Here is a 17,040-nt window from a genome sequence, read left to right on the forward strand (position 1 = left end):
GGCATCGGGGCTTGTGGCATTCACAGTTTTTTTCTCTCCTTTTCCACACTGTGGGACCATGGAGAGACTCAGGTTGTCAGGCTTGGTGGCAAGCGTAGCATCGTTTGCCTGCTGAGCGAGCTCTCTCCCTAGCTCAAGTATTACCGTTTAAATTAAATTATTAAGGTTTGGAAAGAGAACCAAGCAGTGGTGGCACACGCCTTTAATCCCAGCACTTGGGAGGCAGAGGCAGGCGGATTTCTGAGTTCGAGGCCAGCCTGGTCTACAGAGTGAGTTCCAGGACAGCCAAGGGCTATACAGAGAAACCCTGTCTCGAAAACAAACAAACAAACAAACAAACAAACAAACAAACAAGGTTTGGAAAGAGTAAATTGCATAAAACTGCAAATGAACAGAATAATATGGGAAGAATTGAAACTCAGGTTAGTCTCATAAAACAGACTCTTAACTGTTGCACCATGTCGCCCCCTACTGTCTGTCTAACGCGCTGACAACCGTGCCGCATCGTTTTTAAGCGTAGCCAGAGGAGCTCTAGTCGGACGCTGGAGCAGCTGGGTTCATGTCGGTATGTTGTGCTTTAGGCTGGAGAAAAGGAATGTTTTGTGACTGGTGAACGTCCACCAGGGCTACTCTCACCGGGCCTCATCTTCGGATAGTCACCATGAGCAGCTCAGGTTTAGCCACACCTGGTGATACCCACGTGATCTCAGAGCACTCAGGGAAGCAGAGGCAGGAAGAATTCATGAGCTTTCGGCCAGCATGTTAACTCATAATAAGTCCCAAGCCAGCCTGAGACTTAAACTTGCTTCAGACGTGGAGCAATCCTTCTGCCTCTGACTCTGGTGTATTAAAATTACAGTTTAGTGCCACCACACCTGGTTCTTGAGTGTCTTTTGTTTGTTTCTTGAAATGGGGTCTTGCTATGTAGCCTTGGCTGGCCAATGGTACTTGGTATGTAGCCCAATCTGGCCTCAAAGTCTTGATGATTCTCCTGCCTCAGCCTCACAGGTGTGAACCACCACAACTTACTCTTGGTCAGATCACCTCTCACCGGTCCTTGTCCCTCCATCTGATCTTTCCTCTCCATCTACCCTGACCTAGGGGAGTAAGAGAAGAAATAAAAGCCAGGCATGGTGGCACACGCCATTAATCTCGGCCCTCAGGAGGCAGAGGCAGGAGGATCTCTGAGTTTAAGTACAGCCTAGTCTACATTTGAAGTTCCAGGGTAGCCAGGGCTATATACAGAGATCTTCAAGACACAGAGAGTGAAGCCAGGTGTGGAGACATGTACCTGTAAGCCCAGCACCTGGTAAGTAGAAGGAGGAGACTCGGGAGTTGGGTCATCCCTGCTACATAGGCTGAAGCCATTCTGAGCCATATGAGACCTTATCTTAAAGCAGCAATAATAAAAGGCCATGGTAAGTCACTGAAGGGGTTATTTAGCTGGTTTTTCATAGTGCTTTGGACAAAGCCTTGTTAATACTAGCCAAGTGCCCCATCACTAATACACCCCCGGCTCTTGGTTTTACAATCCGTTCTTACTGGCTTTGAGCATACTATTGTAGGCTTGTGTTTTTCAAAACCTACTTTACTAAGGGCCCTTAAGCGCTTCAACCTCCTTTATAGCCCACTGACCAAAAGTAGGGGAGGAAGATGGTTAATAGGACAAGAGGGATGTGGACCTGTTTAGAAGTAGTTCTTTGGAGTGATTCCAATTTTCATCGGCAGCAGTCCAGTCTACTGGGAAAACACCAAACAGGCATCATCATCACATCCAGAAGAAACTTGAGACCCCACCAATTTGTGTTGAGGTTTTGTTTTTTATTGTCTATTGTAATGTTAAGTGCAGGTCCCAAGACCTGGAGTCTGTATGTAGCCCCTGGGACCCTGTCCCCGAGTTAATTCTGACCGGTGAATAAAGATGCTGACAGCCAATAGCTGGGCAAAAGAGACATAGATGGGTTGAGATGTTGCAGGCTTGCAGGAGAGAGTGCCAAGAGGAAGGAGCTACCATGGGATAGAAGAAGAATGTACGGGAGGGAGGGAGGAGGAGAGCTGCCGTGGTCTAGGGGCCGAGAGAATGTGGCCCAGAGGGCTACCTGGTTGGAGTTGAGGGCAGCCCAGGTGGAACATAGTAAAAATAGTAAGTGGTAGCAGGGCAGTGGTGGTGCACGCCTTTAATCCCAGCACTCGGGAGGCAGAGGCAGGGGGATTTCTGAGTTCGAGGCCAGCCTGGTCTACAGAGTGAGTTCCAGGACAGCCAGGGCTATGCAGAGAAACCCTGTCTTGAAAAAACCAAAAAAAAAAAAAAAAAAAAAAAACACCCAAAAAAAAGTAGTAAGTGAGAAAGTGGTACCTTGGAGTTATCCATAGGAAGGTAGATTCTAATAACACGGAGGGTATGCAGTTGCCCAGCTATTGTGCTGCCTATCTATGGCATATTTTAAAATATAAAGGCTGTGTGTGACTTTCATGTGGGAACATAAATGGTCTAAGGCAGGGATGAAACCCCATGCCAGGATTTTTAATATTTGTTACTACAAATCGGCACAAGTCTGCTGAAGGGGCAAGAAGCAGCTGGGACACCACTTCTTTTTTACTTTTTGTTTTTTTTTTTTTGGTTTTTTTTTTTTTTTTTGGTTTTTCGAGACAGGGTTTCTCTGCATAGTCCTGGCTGTCCTGGAACTCACTCTGTAGACCAGGCTGGCCTCGAACTCAGAAATCCGCCTGTCTCTGCCTCCCAAGTGCTGGGATTAAAGGCGTGCGCCACCACCGCCCGGCCACTTTTTTTTTTTTTTTTTTTTTTTTTTTTTGGTTTTTCGAGACAGGGTTTCTGCTGGCCTCGAACTCAGAAATCCGCCTGCCTCTGCCTCCCAAGTGCTGGGATTAAAGGCATGTGCCACAACCGCCAGGCTGGAACACCACTTTCCTTTGGTGCATTTCTCTCTACAAAGTCACGACAAACGGAGATCAGCAAAGAGAGCAAGGCGAACCAGTGCTCGTATATCTGCTTCAGCAAAACATCTTCTCATAAGACAGTTTCTGGAAAAACATCACATGACACGACCGAGTCTCCAACGAAACCAGAAATCCCCACTTCATGCTATGTAGCCCAGGGTGGCCTCCAGTTGCCAATCATCCTGCCCTCATCTCAAAAATACTGTGATTATGGGGTGCACCGCCATGCTTAGGATTTGGGGAGTTCTGAGTCACAGAATAATACAAATGGTGGTATACAAAGAACGTCTGGGAAGTAGTCGTCTAGCATTTCAGAAGGAGCTGTGGTACAATCAAAATAATAAACCACGTTAGGTCACCGTGGCACACACCGGTCATCCTAGCACTTGGGAGGCAGAGGCAAGAAGATGACACCATCAACCTGAGTACATTGGAGGCTATCCTGGACTACACAGTAAGATCCTGCCTAAAAATAAAAAAAGACTGAGGGAGGATTGGAGAGGTGGCTCAGAAGTTAAGAGCACTAACTACTCTTCCAGATGTCTTGAGTTCAATTCCCAGCAACCACATGGTGGCTCACAACCATCTGTAATGGGATCTGATGCCCTTTTCTGGCATGTCTGAAGACAGATACAGTGTACTCACACACACACACACACACACACACACACATAATCTTTAAAAGAAGAACATGATGAATGTCTTGCTATATATCTCTAAGATGCTATCATATAAGACTGTCATATAAGAAAGAGAGGGAGGATATGAAGGAGGCAGATAAAGGGAGAACATTAGTAACAGTGTTTTCAACCTTTTTTCTGAAAAAGGAAAAAAGTAGCTGGAAAGATGACCCAAAAAGCTGGCACTGCTTTGTTGGGAAGCTTGTAACCTCGTGTCCACATCCGGGGATCCAAAGTCCTCTCCAGGCACTACACTCATGTGCACAGACACACACATACACATAATTAAAATAATAATAATAATAAAATATTAAAAGGGGCAGGAGAAGGCTGGAGGAAGAAGCCGGAGGAAGGAGAGGGATTTTATAAGACGATGGAAATACCAGTACATGAGGATGGGGAAATAAACATGGAGAGAGGAAAAACTGCTTTAGGAGACACAGAGAGCGTGTCCTTACATAGCCAAGAAGTGGGGCAGGTTCCCAAGTGTGCAGATAGAAACTGTGCTGGGCAGAAGCGTGGACAGTAATCTGTAATAGAAGTCATTTACAGTCTAAACACAGGTCAGTCATTGGCCACTTTTGTGTCTCAGTGAAGTAGGAAGCTAGATCATGAGCTGACAGTGATGGGACAAGGGGCTGGAAGCAAAAACAAACAAACAAAAACAAAAACAAAAAAAACAGAAAAAATCAAAGAACCTTTGAAACTTATTTTGGAACCTCCTGGCAACAAAACCTGGCAGGAGCTCACGGTGTAAGTAAAGTCTGGCTTGTCCTCCTTTTCTACCTGTTCGTTCCTCTCTCTCTCTCTCTCTCTCTCTCTCTCTCTCTCTCTCTCTCTCTCTCTCTCTCTCTCTCTCCCCTTTTCTCTCCTTTCTTTGAAAGGGGCTTTTGTCTTACTCTGTAGCCTAGGCTCCTGGAACTCAGAAACTCATTAGCCGATGCCGACCAATCTTAGCTTCCCAGAGCTGCTGACTACTGAGATGCACAGGGTCTCACTGCATGGTCTTAGCCTGAAACTGTGTAGACTAGGCTGGTTTCCATCTTGTAGCAATCATCATGCCTTTTAGTCCAAAATGCTGGGATCGCCAGGCAGTGGTGGTGCACACCTTTAATCCCAGCACTTGGGAGGCAGAGGCAGGCGGATTTCTGAGTTCGAGGCCAGCCTGGTCTACAGAGTGAGTTCCAGGATAGCCAGGGCTATACAGGGAAACCCTGTCTCGAAAAACCAAACCAAACCAAACCAAACCAAACCAAACCAAACCAAACCAAACCAAACCAAACCAAACCAAACCAAACTCCAAAATGCTGGGATCACAGGGACCAGCCACCATACCTGGCTTATATACTTTACTGGTATGATTCTTACTGCTGTCCCAAATCCCTTTTAGGATGTTATGTATTAGGTAAATATGCACTATATTGCCACCTTAGTCTTGAAAATCACGCCAAAGCAAATAAGGACCCAGAGATAAAGGATCGTAACCCTGAACCACTCCACCAGCTCAGTTCAGTATAACCACCGCCTGCCTTGCTCTCTGTAACATGCCAGCTTGGTAGACAGGCTCCTGCCTCAGATACTTAGTCTTGTCATATCCAATGCTGGAAAGGTCTTTTCTCATTTATCCCAATGGCTTGTTTGCCTTCACAACCCCTTCCTCCTCCTCCTCTTTTCTGGAAGAGTGGTGGTGGTATCTGAGACCCAGTCTCATACACCTTTGCCTCAAACTCCCTATGCAGTTCAGGATGGTCTTGAACTCAGATTCCATGCTTCCATTACCTAAAGACTGGGATTACAGGTGTGCACCAGCGTTCCTAACTTTCCTTCACTTCTTTAGGTTTATGATTAAACATCATCAGCAGTTACTTCTATCAAGAAGCTACTGGGGCTGTAGAGATGTCTCATTGGCTAAGAGCACTAGCTACTCTTCTATAGGACCTAGGTTCAATTCCCATCTGTCTACATGCTGGCTGGTAACCATTAGTAATTCCAGTCCCAGGAGATCAGATACCTTCTTCTGACCTCGACAATCACCAGGCATGCATGTGATGCCCATACATACATACATACATACATACATACATACATACATATATACATGTAAGCAAAACACTCATACACATAAAGGTAATGCTTTTCAGAAGCAGCAGCTACCCTGGGGATGGGCGTGGAAACACACATCTGTGATCCCAGAACTCAAGGCAGAAGCAGGAGGAGGATCCATGAGTTCCAGGCCAGCTGGTCTACAGAGTGAAACCTACATGAGGATGGGGAGGGAAACAGAGGGAGGGAGACAGAGGATCTGGAGGGAGAGGGGGAGCAGGAGAGGAGGGGAGGGGAAAGGAGAGGCTACCCAGAGCCAAGTTGTTGAATGAGTCTCAGTTGGTAGAGTACATGCTTGGCAAGCATAAGGCCCTGGGTTCCCTCCCCAGGTATGATATCATGTGCCTGAAATCTAAGCACTGAAGAGGTGGTTACGGGAGGATCAGAAATTCAAGACCATTCTTAGCTGTCTATTGAATCTGAGGCCAGTCTAAGCTACAGGAAACCATGTATCAGAAATAAACAGGTTGGAGAGATGGTTCATCTGTTAAGAGCTGACACTGCTTTCCAGAGGACCTGAGTGCGATCTCCAGCACAACTCCAGGGGGTCTGATAACCCACTTCTGGCCTCTGTAGGCACCTCTACACACATGGTATACATACTCATTCATGAACATGAATAAAGATAAAATCTCTTTTCCCCTTTTGTGTTGTTTTTCAAGATAGGGTATCTGCATAGTCCTGGCTGTCCTGGAACTCACTATATAGACTAGGCTGGTCTCAAACTCAGAGATCTGCTTGCCTCTGCCTCCCTGTAGAAGAATTTTAATCCAGCCACATGGCTGTTCTGGCAAGGGATCACACCCAAAGACGGACCTAGGTATGTGTGATCCATCTGGAATGACACATCTTTAGTCCTTCTGGGTGGAATACAGACATGCCCTTAGCACACCTTTAATCCCAAAACAATGAAGGCAAAGTTAGTTTGGGGAAACAGCAGTGTTTGAAAGTGATGTCTAATTGATGGAGGGAAGTTCAGTGAGAGCAGTTGGGTTGAGTTTAGACAATGCAGCAGGCTGCAGTGGAGATCAATTCAGAGCAGTTTGGTGCAGTTCAGTTGAATGCAGTTGAGTTCATGCAGTCAGTGTAGGTCAGCAGAGGCAGTTGAAGTCAGGAAATAAGAAATAGCCAGAAGGCTCTCTGTCTTCTCTATCCTGGGAGCAGCTCTCCTGCCTTGGCCCCTCACCCCTGAAAATGTATGCCTGCTCCATGTTCGTCTCTACCCGCTCCCTGATCAGGGAGCACCTCTCAGCTGCTGAGTCGTCTGCTGTCTTCGGTGGAGTTGAAGCGATCACAGATGCCAACAAATGAGAGCCTCAGGAGCTTGGCGGTCCAGCAGCCTCTGACCTCACTTATCCCTACCCGCAGCTTCCAAACCAGCACCGTTTCACAGGACATCGATACAGCGGCCAAGTTCACTGGAGCTGGGGCTGCTACAGTTGGGGTGGCCGGCTCTGGGGCAGGGATTGGGACTGGTTTTGGGAGTCTTATCATTGGCTATGCCAGGAACCCTTCTCTGAAGCAACAACTCTTCTACGCGATTCTGGGCTTTGCCCTCTCAGAGGCCATGGGGCTCTTTTGCCTAATGGTGGCCTTTCTCATCCTCTTCGCCATGTGAAGCAGCCGTCTCCACTTCCACCTCCCATAGTTCTTTCGTGTCTCATCTGCCCTGTATGTTCCTTTTCCTGTAGCTCCCCAAGAAGTCTGGGGAAAGTGCTTGGCTCAGGGTTTGACAGAGAGAAGACAAATAAATACTGTATTAATAAGAAAAAGAAAAAGAAATAGCCAGAAGATTAGAACCAACTGCCAGAGTTAGAGGCCAAGCAGAGCAATTCAGTGAGAAGCTGAGAGAAGCCAGACTGAATCAGTCAGCCTGGAGAGGAGTTTGAGCCAGAATAGCTGAATTGAACCAGTCAACCAGAGTTCAGAAAGAACTAGAAGGAGTGAGCTTATTCAGCAGTAAGCCTCCAATAGGACAATTATATTAGGTGAATAAAAGTTACTTTTACATCCCCAAGTGCTGGGATTAAAAATCTGTGCCACCAGTGCCTAACATTTTTTCTTTTTAAAAAGAGTTTTAGTTTACTTGGCAGTGGTGGTGCGCGTCTTTAATCCCAGCACTTGGGAGGCAGAGGCAGGCAGATCTCTGAGTTTGAGGTCAGCCTGGTCTACCTAGCGAGTTCCAGGACAACCAGAGATATGGGGGGGGGGGAGAGACAGAAACAGAGACAGAGACAAGGAGACAGAGAGAGGTATTATGAAATTTAGCAAGAAATCAGATGGGATTTACACTAAGAATTAGCTCATATATTTTTTGTGGGGGAAGGGGAAATGTTTTCTATGTAGGCCTGACTGTCCTGAAACTATGTAGACCAGACTGGCCTCAAATTCACAGAGATTCACTTGCCTTTGCCTCCTAAGTACTGGGATTAAAGGCACGTGCTGCCACACCTGACTCTTTTTAGCCAGTTGGCTTTGGGCAACAAGAACCTGGACTCTGATGAAAGTCCCAGGCAGATAGGAAATGAGTATTTATTTAACATAGCTGAAGAGCTGGCTCAGCAGTTAAAAGTACTGGTTGTTCTTCCAGAGGACCCAGGTTCTATGTTTGGTAACCATATTGGGTCTCAAAACCATTTGTAACTCCAGTTCCAGGAGACCTGTTGCCCTCTTCTGGGTTCCATGGACACTGTATTCATGTGATACACAAGCATACATGAGCAGGCAAAACATCCATGCTATATAAAGTAAAATTTAAAATTATTGAACAAATACGTATTTTTTAGCCCCTGTTCTTTTCATCTACTGGCCCAGTCTACTTTAATAAGTCTCAGTAGTTTAACTAATCTATGATGGCTAAAGAAACTTTTCCCTCCCAAGACAGATTTTGTTGTTGTTGGTTTTATGTTCGTTTTTGTAGCCCTGGCTGTCCTGGAACTCACTCTGTAGACCAGGCTACCCTTGAACTCATACTCACCTACCTCTGCCTTCTGAGTGCTGGGACTAAAGGTGTGTGCCACCATTGCTTAGCAAGAAACTCCATTTTATACTGGGCATCCTTCTTGGTAGTCACTAACTCACTAACTGTTCCATCTCTGACTCCAGTACCTGGAACTCTGATTCAATGATCCCCCACCCAAAAATGTTCAGCATGACCACCTTGTTAAAATTATTTTGGCTTTTCTATGCCCATTCTAGTTCCTAAATAAAGACATGTACCTCTTACATTTAGGTAGCTACTGAGGTATTCTAACCCAAGTATGCTGGCCAGGCCTACATCCCAGCCACGTGGCTGCCACCTTAGTCTTGCCCTGGCTGCCTCTGCTCCATTGGTGTCTTCATGTCAACTGCCCTGGAGCCCCGCAACAGCCATGTGGCAGGCACAGAATAGTATAAACAGGTTAAATACGTTGTAAGCTAGTCAAGGAACAAGCTTAGCTTAAGGCCTACGCATTTATTAATAAATAATAAGCTCCTGAGAACTGGGACTTGGGTAGAAAAGCCTGCGGCTACACTACCCACCTGTTGTGACTAATTACTTTTTTGTCTTCTGTAATTTGTTTACACAGATACTCAAAGATTGGGTTTTTCTGTGTGGCCCTGTAGACCAGGCAGACCTCAAACTCATAGGAATCTACTTGCTTCTGCCTCCTAAATGCCTGGGATAACACCACTGCCTGGCCACAAGTTGTTTTGAGTTAACCTAACCACTTAACTTGGGAGAACAGACCAGTTTGGTTTTTTTTTTTTTTAAAGATTTATTTATTTAATTTGAGTACACTGTAGCTATCTTCAGACACACCAGAAGGCATCGGATCCCATTACAGATGGTTGTGAGCCACCATGTGGTTGCTGGGAATTGAACTCAGGACCTCGGGAAGAGCAGACAGTGCTCTTAAAACTCTGAGGCATCTCTCCAGCTACCCCCCTTTTAAGATTTATTAAAAGACCAGTCTTTACTTGCTTGCATAGACATTAAAGGTCTTATCGTTCCCCCCCCCCCTTTTTTTTTGGTTTTTTGAGACAGGGTTTCTCTGTGTATCCCTGGCTGTCCTGGAACTCTGTAGACCAGGCTGGCCTTGAACTCAGAAATCCGCCTGCCTCTGCCTCCCAAGTGCTGGGATTAAACGTGTGCACCACCACTGCCCGGCTCAAAAACCTTTCCCCACACCACTCCTTCACGGTATGCGAGACTGAACTTTAAAGCTGTCACCCTGCTAGGAGCCAATCAATAAATCCATTGATTATAATTGAGTCTCTTCCAGGGGTCACAAACTCTGTAACACATTAAAGGGAAATACCCTCATCCCTGATAGCAAGAATAAACTTCCGGAGCCAGCAAGATGGCTCAACAGGTGAGGGTTTGATCAGGCCTGATGAATGCACACGGTAGAAAAATGTAATAGAAAATTTAAAGGGAAGGGGCAGAAAAGATGACTAAGACTTGTTCCCAGCACCCATATGGTGGTTCACAACTATCCAGAACTTCCATTCCAGGAGATGCCTCTCTTCTGACCTCTGTACACATACATATATGCAGGCAAAATACTCATACACAGAAAATTAAAGAATGTTTAAAAAATGTTTTGGAGGAAGCTGGGCAGTGGTGGCACACGCCTTTAATCCCAGCACTCGGGAGGCAGAGGCAGGCGGATTTCTGAGTTCGAGGCCAGCCTGGTCTACAGAGTTCCAGGACATCCAAGGCTACACAGAGAAACCCCATCTTGAAAAAAAACCAAAATAAATAAATAATTTGAAAATAAGCTAAATGTGCAAACTAAAGGATATTATACTGATAGGCAATGAATACTTTCTCATACACACTAGTTCTGGGCTACACAAGAAGGAAAATCTAGCATCAGGGTGTATGCAAAAGCATTCTGGGACCTCAACAGTTTCCACCTCAGTTGAGCCAAGGCTCATCTGCCTTGAACACTTAGGACTCTTGGTTACAGCAAGACCTTCATCAACATCCACTAAAAAGCAACAAACGGGGCTGGTGATGGCTCAGTGGTTAAGAGCACTGACTGCTCTTCCAGAGGTCATGAGTTCAAATCCCAGCAACCACATGGTGGCTCACAACCATCTGCAATATCTGATGCCCTCTTGTGGGGTGTCTGAAGACAGCTACAGTGTACTTAAATATAATAAATAAAAAAATTAAAAAAAAAAGCAACAAACAAAACCTGGTGGAAACGTTAACACGAGTGGGCTGCTGGCTTTGTTGTTCATCTGAAGGGAGCTGGAGATTGCTCAGGGAAGACACTGCTTACAAAGGACCCTAGTTCAAGTCCCAGCACCCAGCTATCATACAACTATTAGCTCCATGATCCAACACCCCAGTCCACACATTTTAAAACATGGAACTTCAATGCTGGCCTGTAGTCTCATTCTGATAGCTTGTGACTTTCCCTTAAGTTAGGTGATGGATGCCTAAAACCTAGGTGGCCTGCCTAGAGGTGGAAATTTATATTCCTACACGAGTAATGAGACAGGTTAAATAACTGTGCTTTTTAATCATCTCAGGAGTCTCCCATTAACCACCTATATAAATGCACCACAGGTGTGCCTAGCAACCTCAGAGATCAAAACCATTGGAACCCTTGAAGCAAGGTTAGGAATTGATGTAAAGCCATCACGTGGGTACTCACACTGGACGGAAGATAAAGGTACCTGCTACCAAGCCTGACACTTGTCCTTTAACACCACCTCATGTTCTGATAAGAGCTGCCCCTTTTTACCAAGAAAAAAAAAAAATTCCATGATCAAATTATAGTCTGTATGGGTGGGGACCAGTGAATGCCCTGAACTAGAATAACAAAACAGAAACCCTGGTAAAGATATTCCAGGAACATGCAAATCTTGGCTTACAATCCAGTTGATCCACAGAACTCCCCCCATGGCTTGCTGGGGGAGTGGGGGTGAGTTGGCATAAACAAGATCCATGGAGCTCACTGGTAGCCAGCCTGCAGAGAATGTCTTAAAAGATGTACAGAGTCCAAAACACCAAGTTCTGCACTACGGTCTCTGAAGTGCATACAGAGACTTGACACAGACACACTCAAACGCCATACAAAGTAGAACTTCCGTTTTATTTTTCCCAAAGCATCTTTCCTTTTGCCCTCAAGAAACCACCTCTTTACATGGGCTTTGGTGGGGGTCGTGGTGCAGCGCCCTGAAAAACAAAGAGATGAGCTGAATTAGAAATCAGGTATTCAAGTCTGCTGTGGTGGCCTACTTAACTCCAGCCCTCTAGAGGCAGAAGAAGCTAAGTCCCGGGTCAGCTAAGACCAGTGAGACTTCATGAAAAACAAAAACAAAAACCCAACAGCCCAAACCCACCCATCCACGTAGTTCACTTCTTGGGTAAGAAAAACTGTGTCTCAAGTTAAAATAATTTACTTACAGCAGGTCTGAATCGTGGTGGGGGAGTTCGGTCCTTCCGGGCTTCCCGAGATCGATTCCTGACGACCTTGCTATGAATGGCACAGCTCACGCAGTAATGCAGCTTGACATAGAGCTTGGGAAGGACGTAAGCTGAGAATCCCAGAAGCAGTTTAGATATATGCCCTTTTGTGTGATTCTCTTACTCTATTGGTCAGAATTACCCTAACCTTTAAGCATGTACAGTTTTACTGACCAACAATACCCATCGCAAACCCAACAGGGAAACCAAGATATCACATCCAACAATACACTTTGAATTCAATTCTTGGGGTGCAGGTTGCCACTCAAAACCAGTGGGCCACACAACTGAATAACTCAAGTTGGGAGTCTAACTCTGCTGGCAGGTTCCATGGTTATCGTTCTTGGTATTAAGAAAAAAAAAAAATCAGCCAGGCGCTGCCGTGAACGCCTTTAACCACAGCACTAGGGAGGCAATCTTTTGAGTTCAGGGTCTACACAATGAGTTCCAGGATAGCCAAAAAAAAAAAAAAGTCATAAATTGCCCACACCCTGGCTTATATACAGTTTAGTCTTTGCCCGTTTTAAAAGTAGTTTAATTTTCTTCAGTAACTCAAGAATTACTATGCTTTTCCAGGTCTCTCTCCCAACTTCTTAGTATTCTCCTAAACAGTCACAGGGATGGGATGCAGGCTGGGTTTGCTACCATGCATGAGCCTCAATCTTCATCCCAAAAGCAAAACCAAAGCCTGTTTACTAAGCTACAAAAGGCACCCTCTCCCCAAGCTTAAAATAAAACGAGCCAACTACACCTTCTCACTCTTCGTCCCTATACAGTTCACGGCTGTGGCGCACTCACCGTCGAAGACGCTTGCTTCAGATATGTCCCTGACAGCAGCGGCTTCTACAATGTTCCGAATGACAAACTTCTTAATGGCCTTATCCTTGGGCACGCACCGGGCGCAGTTCGTGCAGCGAATTGGCTGCACATGGCCGCGGCCCTTTTTGGCACGACCGTTGTTTCTTCTTTTTTTGGTCTGAGAATGAAAAAAGACGCTATTGGAAAAGGGGTGAGACTTCAGCCATTTCTGGCCGGCCGCCGCCCGCAGCCCCGACAGAGACCCATACAAATTCCCAGACACGTCAAGTCCGGGCTGGACGGACTCTCTGTCAGCTCCTCCTCCAAGGCTCTGACTCTCAAGTCCCTACGATCCGAGAATCTACTTCTCACCCAGTCCTCAGGCCCGAGCGCTCACCACGCGGCAATACTCACCATCTTGGAGCCAAGACTCGAAAGAGGATCCGGCGGCTCGCCCGACACTCTTATATAGTATGAGATCCCTACGCCCACGCGAGGGTGGGGGTATGGGGGGACCTCAGAGACCTGAAATTCTATTTACTCTCTATCAACTATTGTACTAGAATTTATTTAATTATTTAGAGTTTCCTATGAAACGCAGGGTTGTGATGAGTCCCTAGAAATTTTCTATATCGAAAGGGACTCATGGGACTATTTAATCTACCGGCGGAAGACTAAAATGTTATACGCTACGAACCAGGAAGTGATTCTAAGGCTCTATAACATCCGGCTTACGTTAGCTCCAGAGCGGAAGTTATCCAGAATTCGGACGCACACTCCCTATTGCAGGAGGCCAAAAGAGATGCATTGTGGGAGTTGTAGTTTGACTTGGAGAGGTCGCTCTAGCCCGAAGTAGACGGACTAAAGGCGGCGCTACACCACCGTAAGACGCCATGATTCATTTCTTTGAAATGTGTATTCTAGGTGTAGGAATTAGAAATAGAAGATCTGGGAGAAACAAACCATTTTGTAAATTCGTCTTTCCAAATAGAAGCTTCAAATGAGACAAATGTTTTGTTGATGGGAGTATTTGGGATTTTGTTTGAACCACCTTTAAAAATTTTTTTCCCAAAAAAGGGTTTCTCTCATGGAACTTGCTCTGTAGACCAGGCTGGCCTCAAACTCAGATATCTATCTGCCTCTGCCTCAAGAGTGTTGGCATTAGGCCACCACGCTTGGCTCGAACCACTATTTTATTTCTAGATCCTATTAACACAGGTAAGCCACTGTAGTTAGTACGTGTTGTATGTACCAACTCAATTTAACTGAGGAAGTCTATTAGATGGTTATTCTCAATTTATTTTAAAACATAGTCATGTAGTCCAGGCTGACCTGGAACTCATTTGATAGCCAAATGTGACCTTGAATTTCTTCTTGAGTCTACCTCCCAAGTGCTGGAATTTTAGGCAACCCAGAGCCATCATGCTTGGGGTAAAGGCGCTAATCCTCCAAGCTGGAGGACTGGATTTCTATCTCCAGAACTTATGTAAAACTTTGTTGGGCTGGGTGACACACATCTGTAATCTGAGGACTGCTGTGTGGAGGTGGAAGGCTGAGACAGGAAGCTCACAGGACAGCTTATCTGTGATAGAAACAAAAAAAGACGGTATCTCACTAAGGTGGATGACTGGAACTGGGTTTTGAAAGTTGTTATCTGACCTCCACACACTTGCTGTGGCACGCATACAACGTTTGTTTTTTTTTTTTTGGTTTTTCGAGACAGGGTTTCTCTGTGTAGCCCTGGCTGTCCTGGAACTCACTCTGTAGACCAGGCTAGCCTCGAACTCTTGAACTCAGAAATCTGCCTGCCTCTGCCTCCCAAGTGCTGGGATTAAAGGCGTGCGCATACACCGCCCGGCTGCATACAACGTTTTTTGTTTGTTTGTCTGTTTTGTTTTATTTTTCCATATATGTATGTTTTCCCAAATGTTGTATATGTACACCACATGCATGCCTGGTGATCAGAAAGATCAGAAGCGCTCATCCAGCCCCCTGGGACTAGAGTTACAGAGGTTGTGAACCACTTTGTGGGTGCTGGGAATGGTACCTGGGTCCTCTGCGAGACTAACAGGTTTAAACCTCCCAGCCATCTCTCCAGTCCCAGGAATATTTTTGAGTAAGACCTGATGAATCTGAATGACTTCTGAATAGCTAAAGCAACAAACAACCAGGTAAAGAGGAAGCCCACAGGATGGGAGAGAATCTTTTCCAGCTATACACCTGACAGAGGTTTAATATCCAGAATATACAAATAAATCAGAAAACAAGGAGTCCAAATAAACAATGACCCATAGGAAAAAATGGGTCTGAAACCTGAATAGAGACTTCTCAAATGAAGAAAAAAATGCCTGAGTTTTGTGGTTGTTTTGTTGTTGTTGTTGTTGTTTTAGGTTTATCAAGACTGAGTTTCTCGACGGGCAGTGGTGGCGCATGCCTTTAATCCCAGCACTTGGGAGGCAGAGGCAGGCGGATTTCTGAGTTCGAGGCCAGCCTGGTCTACAGAGTGAGTTCCAGGACATCCAGGACTACACAGAGAAACCCTGTCTCGAAAAACAAAAAAACAAAACAAAACAAAACAAGACTGAGTTTCTCTGTGTAGTCCTGAATGTCCTAGAACCTATTCTGTAGACTAAGCTGCTCTCAAACTCAGAGATCTGCCTGTCTCTGCCTCCCAAGTGGGCTGAGAAATATCTTAAAAGGAAAAAGTTCACCTCTAGCAATTAGGGAAATAAAAATCAGAAGAAAATCAAAACACCTTTTCGATTTTATCTTACTCCTGTCAGAATGGCAAAGATCAACGGAGCAACTGACAGGAAATGAGGGAGAGGATGGGGAGGACTCATTCACTGTTGGCGGGGTTAGCAATCTGGTATAGCCACTATGGAAATCAGTGTGGAGAACTTTCAAGAGATAAATCTATCACATAGATACCAGCCATATCTCTCCTTGGCATATGCCAGAGAGACTCAACATCCTACTCTGCAGATACGTGCTTAGACATGCTCATTGCTATTCTATTCACAATAGCCAGGAAGCCAGGAATGGAACAGCCTAAACGTCCTACAACTGACGAATGGGTAATGAAAATGTGGTTCATATACGCTATGAGATGCTGTTCAGCTGTAAAAACACACACACACACGCACACACACACACCATGAACCTTTGCAAGTAAATGGATGGAACTAGAAAAGACCATCCTGAATGAGGTAACACAGACTGGAAAGTTCACTGTCATTGGAGGCTCCTAGCTGTAAACCTTCAGGTGTGAGTTCATATCCTAAAGCAACTGCAGAAGTGAGGACAGTGGAACCATGGCCAGGATCGGGGGTTGGGCAGCAGTAGAGAGGGACACAGCAGAGTACGAGGAAATGGGAAGGGGGGGGGGCCTTAGGGAGGAGAATCAAAGTAAATGCAGAAAAAGGTGGGAAGAAGGTAAAAGAGACTTGTTGTATACAATTGATCTGATAGAGACATGGGCCTCTTATGGGCCTCTTTAGGGAAGGGGAGGGAGGTAAATACCGAAGACAGAAGTGGATCAAATAACAAACATTTCTGTAAAAGCCACAAGAAATCATACTGTATTATCTATTTACCAAAAAAAAAAAAAACCCTATAATACACATAACTCCATGCATAAATACATGCATGTATTTTTAATGCATCTTCTCACCAGGGCTGATGGTGATCCCTCCAAGAACCAAAGACCACCTGATGGAAACCCCAGTACCAAACAATACCAAAAAGAGAACCCCTCTCTTCAGATGTTGGCCAGGATTGTCCAAGAGACTTCCAAACATTCAGCCTATTCCTGTTGCCCTTGGTTACCCCTCTGAGATGAAAGGTATGTTCCTGTTATTGCTAAAGACAGGATGCATGTCAGAAGTAAAGCCCAGAGACTCCTGAGTTGGAACTGACCTGAATGCTTCTTCCTTAAGGTCTAGCTTTCGTGACCAGAGGGCACCATGCAAGCTTCCAAAGGAGGGAGTCAACCTACAGTTCTACTCACCTATGATGCCCGTGAATCACATCAAT

At 45.5% G+C, this 17,040-nt stretch overlaps 1 protein-coding gene and 1 pseudogene across 1 annotated transcript; one reads left to right on the forward strand and one right to left on the reverse strand.

The window, feature by feature from the left end:
• The first annotated feature begins 6,932 nt into the window (after positions 1-6,932).
• On the forward strand, positions 6,933-7,513 carry LOC114638293 (annotated as a pseudogene).
• Positions 7,514-11,814: 4,301 nt separating this feature from the next.
• Rps26 (ribosomal protein S26) lies at positions 11,815-13,535 on the reverse strand. Its single transcript, XM_028786673.1, has 4 exons — positions 13,420-13,535; positions 13,006-13,183; positions 12,148-12,278; positions 11,815-11,916 (listed from the first exon to the last, which is right to left on the reverse strand). The coding sequence occupies exons 1-4, from the start codon at positions 13,420-13,422 to the stop codon at positions 11,881-11,883; spliced, it is 348 nt and encodes a 115-aa protein (XP_028642506.1). The 5' UTR covers positions 13,423-13,535; the 3' UTR covers positions 11,815-11,880.
• Between the last annotated feature and the right edge of the window lie 3,505 nt (positions 13,536-17,040).

The sequence above is a fragment of the Grammomys surdaster genome, unplaced genomic scaffold (assembly GCF_004785775.1).
Source record: "Grammomys surdaster isolate TR1022 unplaced genomic scaffold, NIH_TR_1.0 125562, whole genome shotgun sequence".
Lineage (NCBI taxonomy): Eukaryota > Metazoa > Chordata > Mammalia > Rodentia > Muridae > Grammomys > Grammomys surdaster.

Coding starts and splice junctions, on each gene's coding strand:
- Rps26 (XM_028786673.1), bottom strand. Junction 12,279..13,005: donor TGAAGCAAGCGTCTTCGACG/GTGAGTGCGCCA, acceptor TGGGATTCTCAG/CTTACGTCCTTCCCAAGCTC. Junction 11,917..12,147: donor CACCACGATTCAGACCTGCT/GTAAGTAAATTA, acceptor TTTGTTTTTCAG/GGCGCTGCACCACGACCCCC.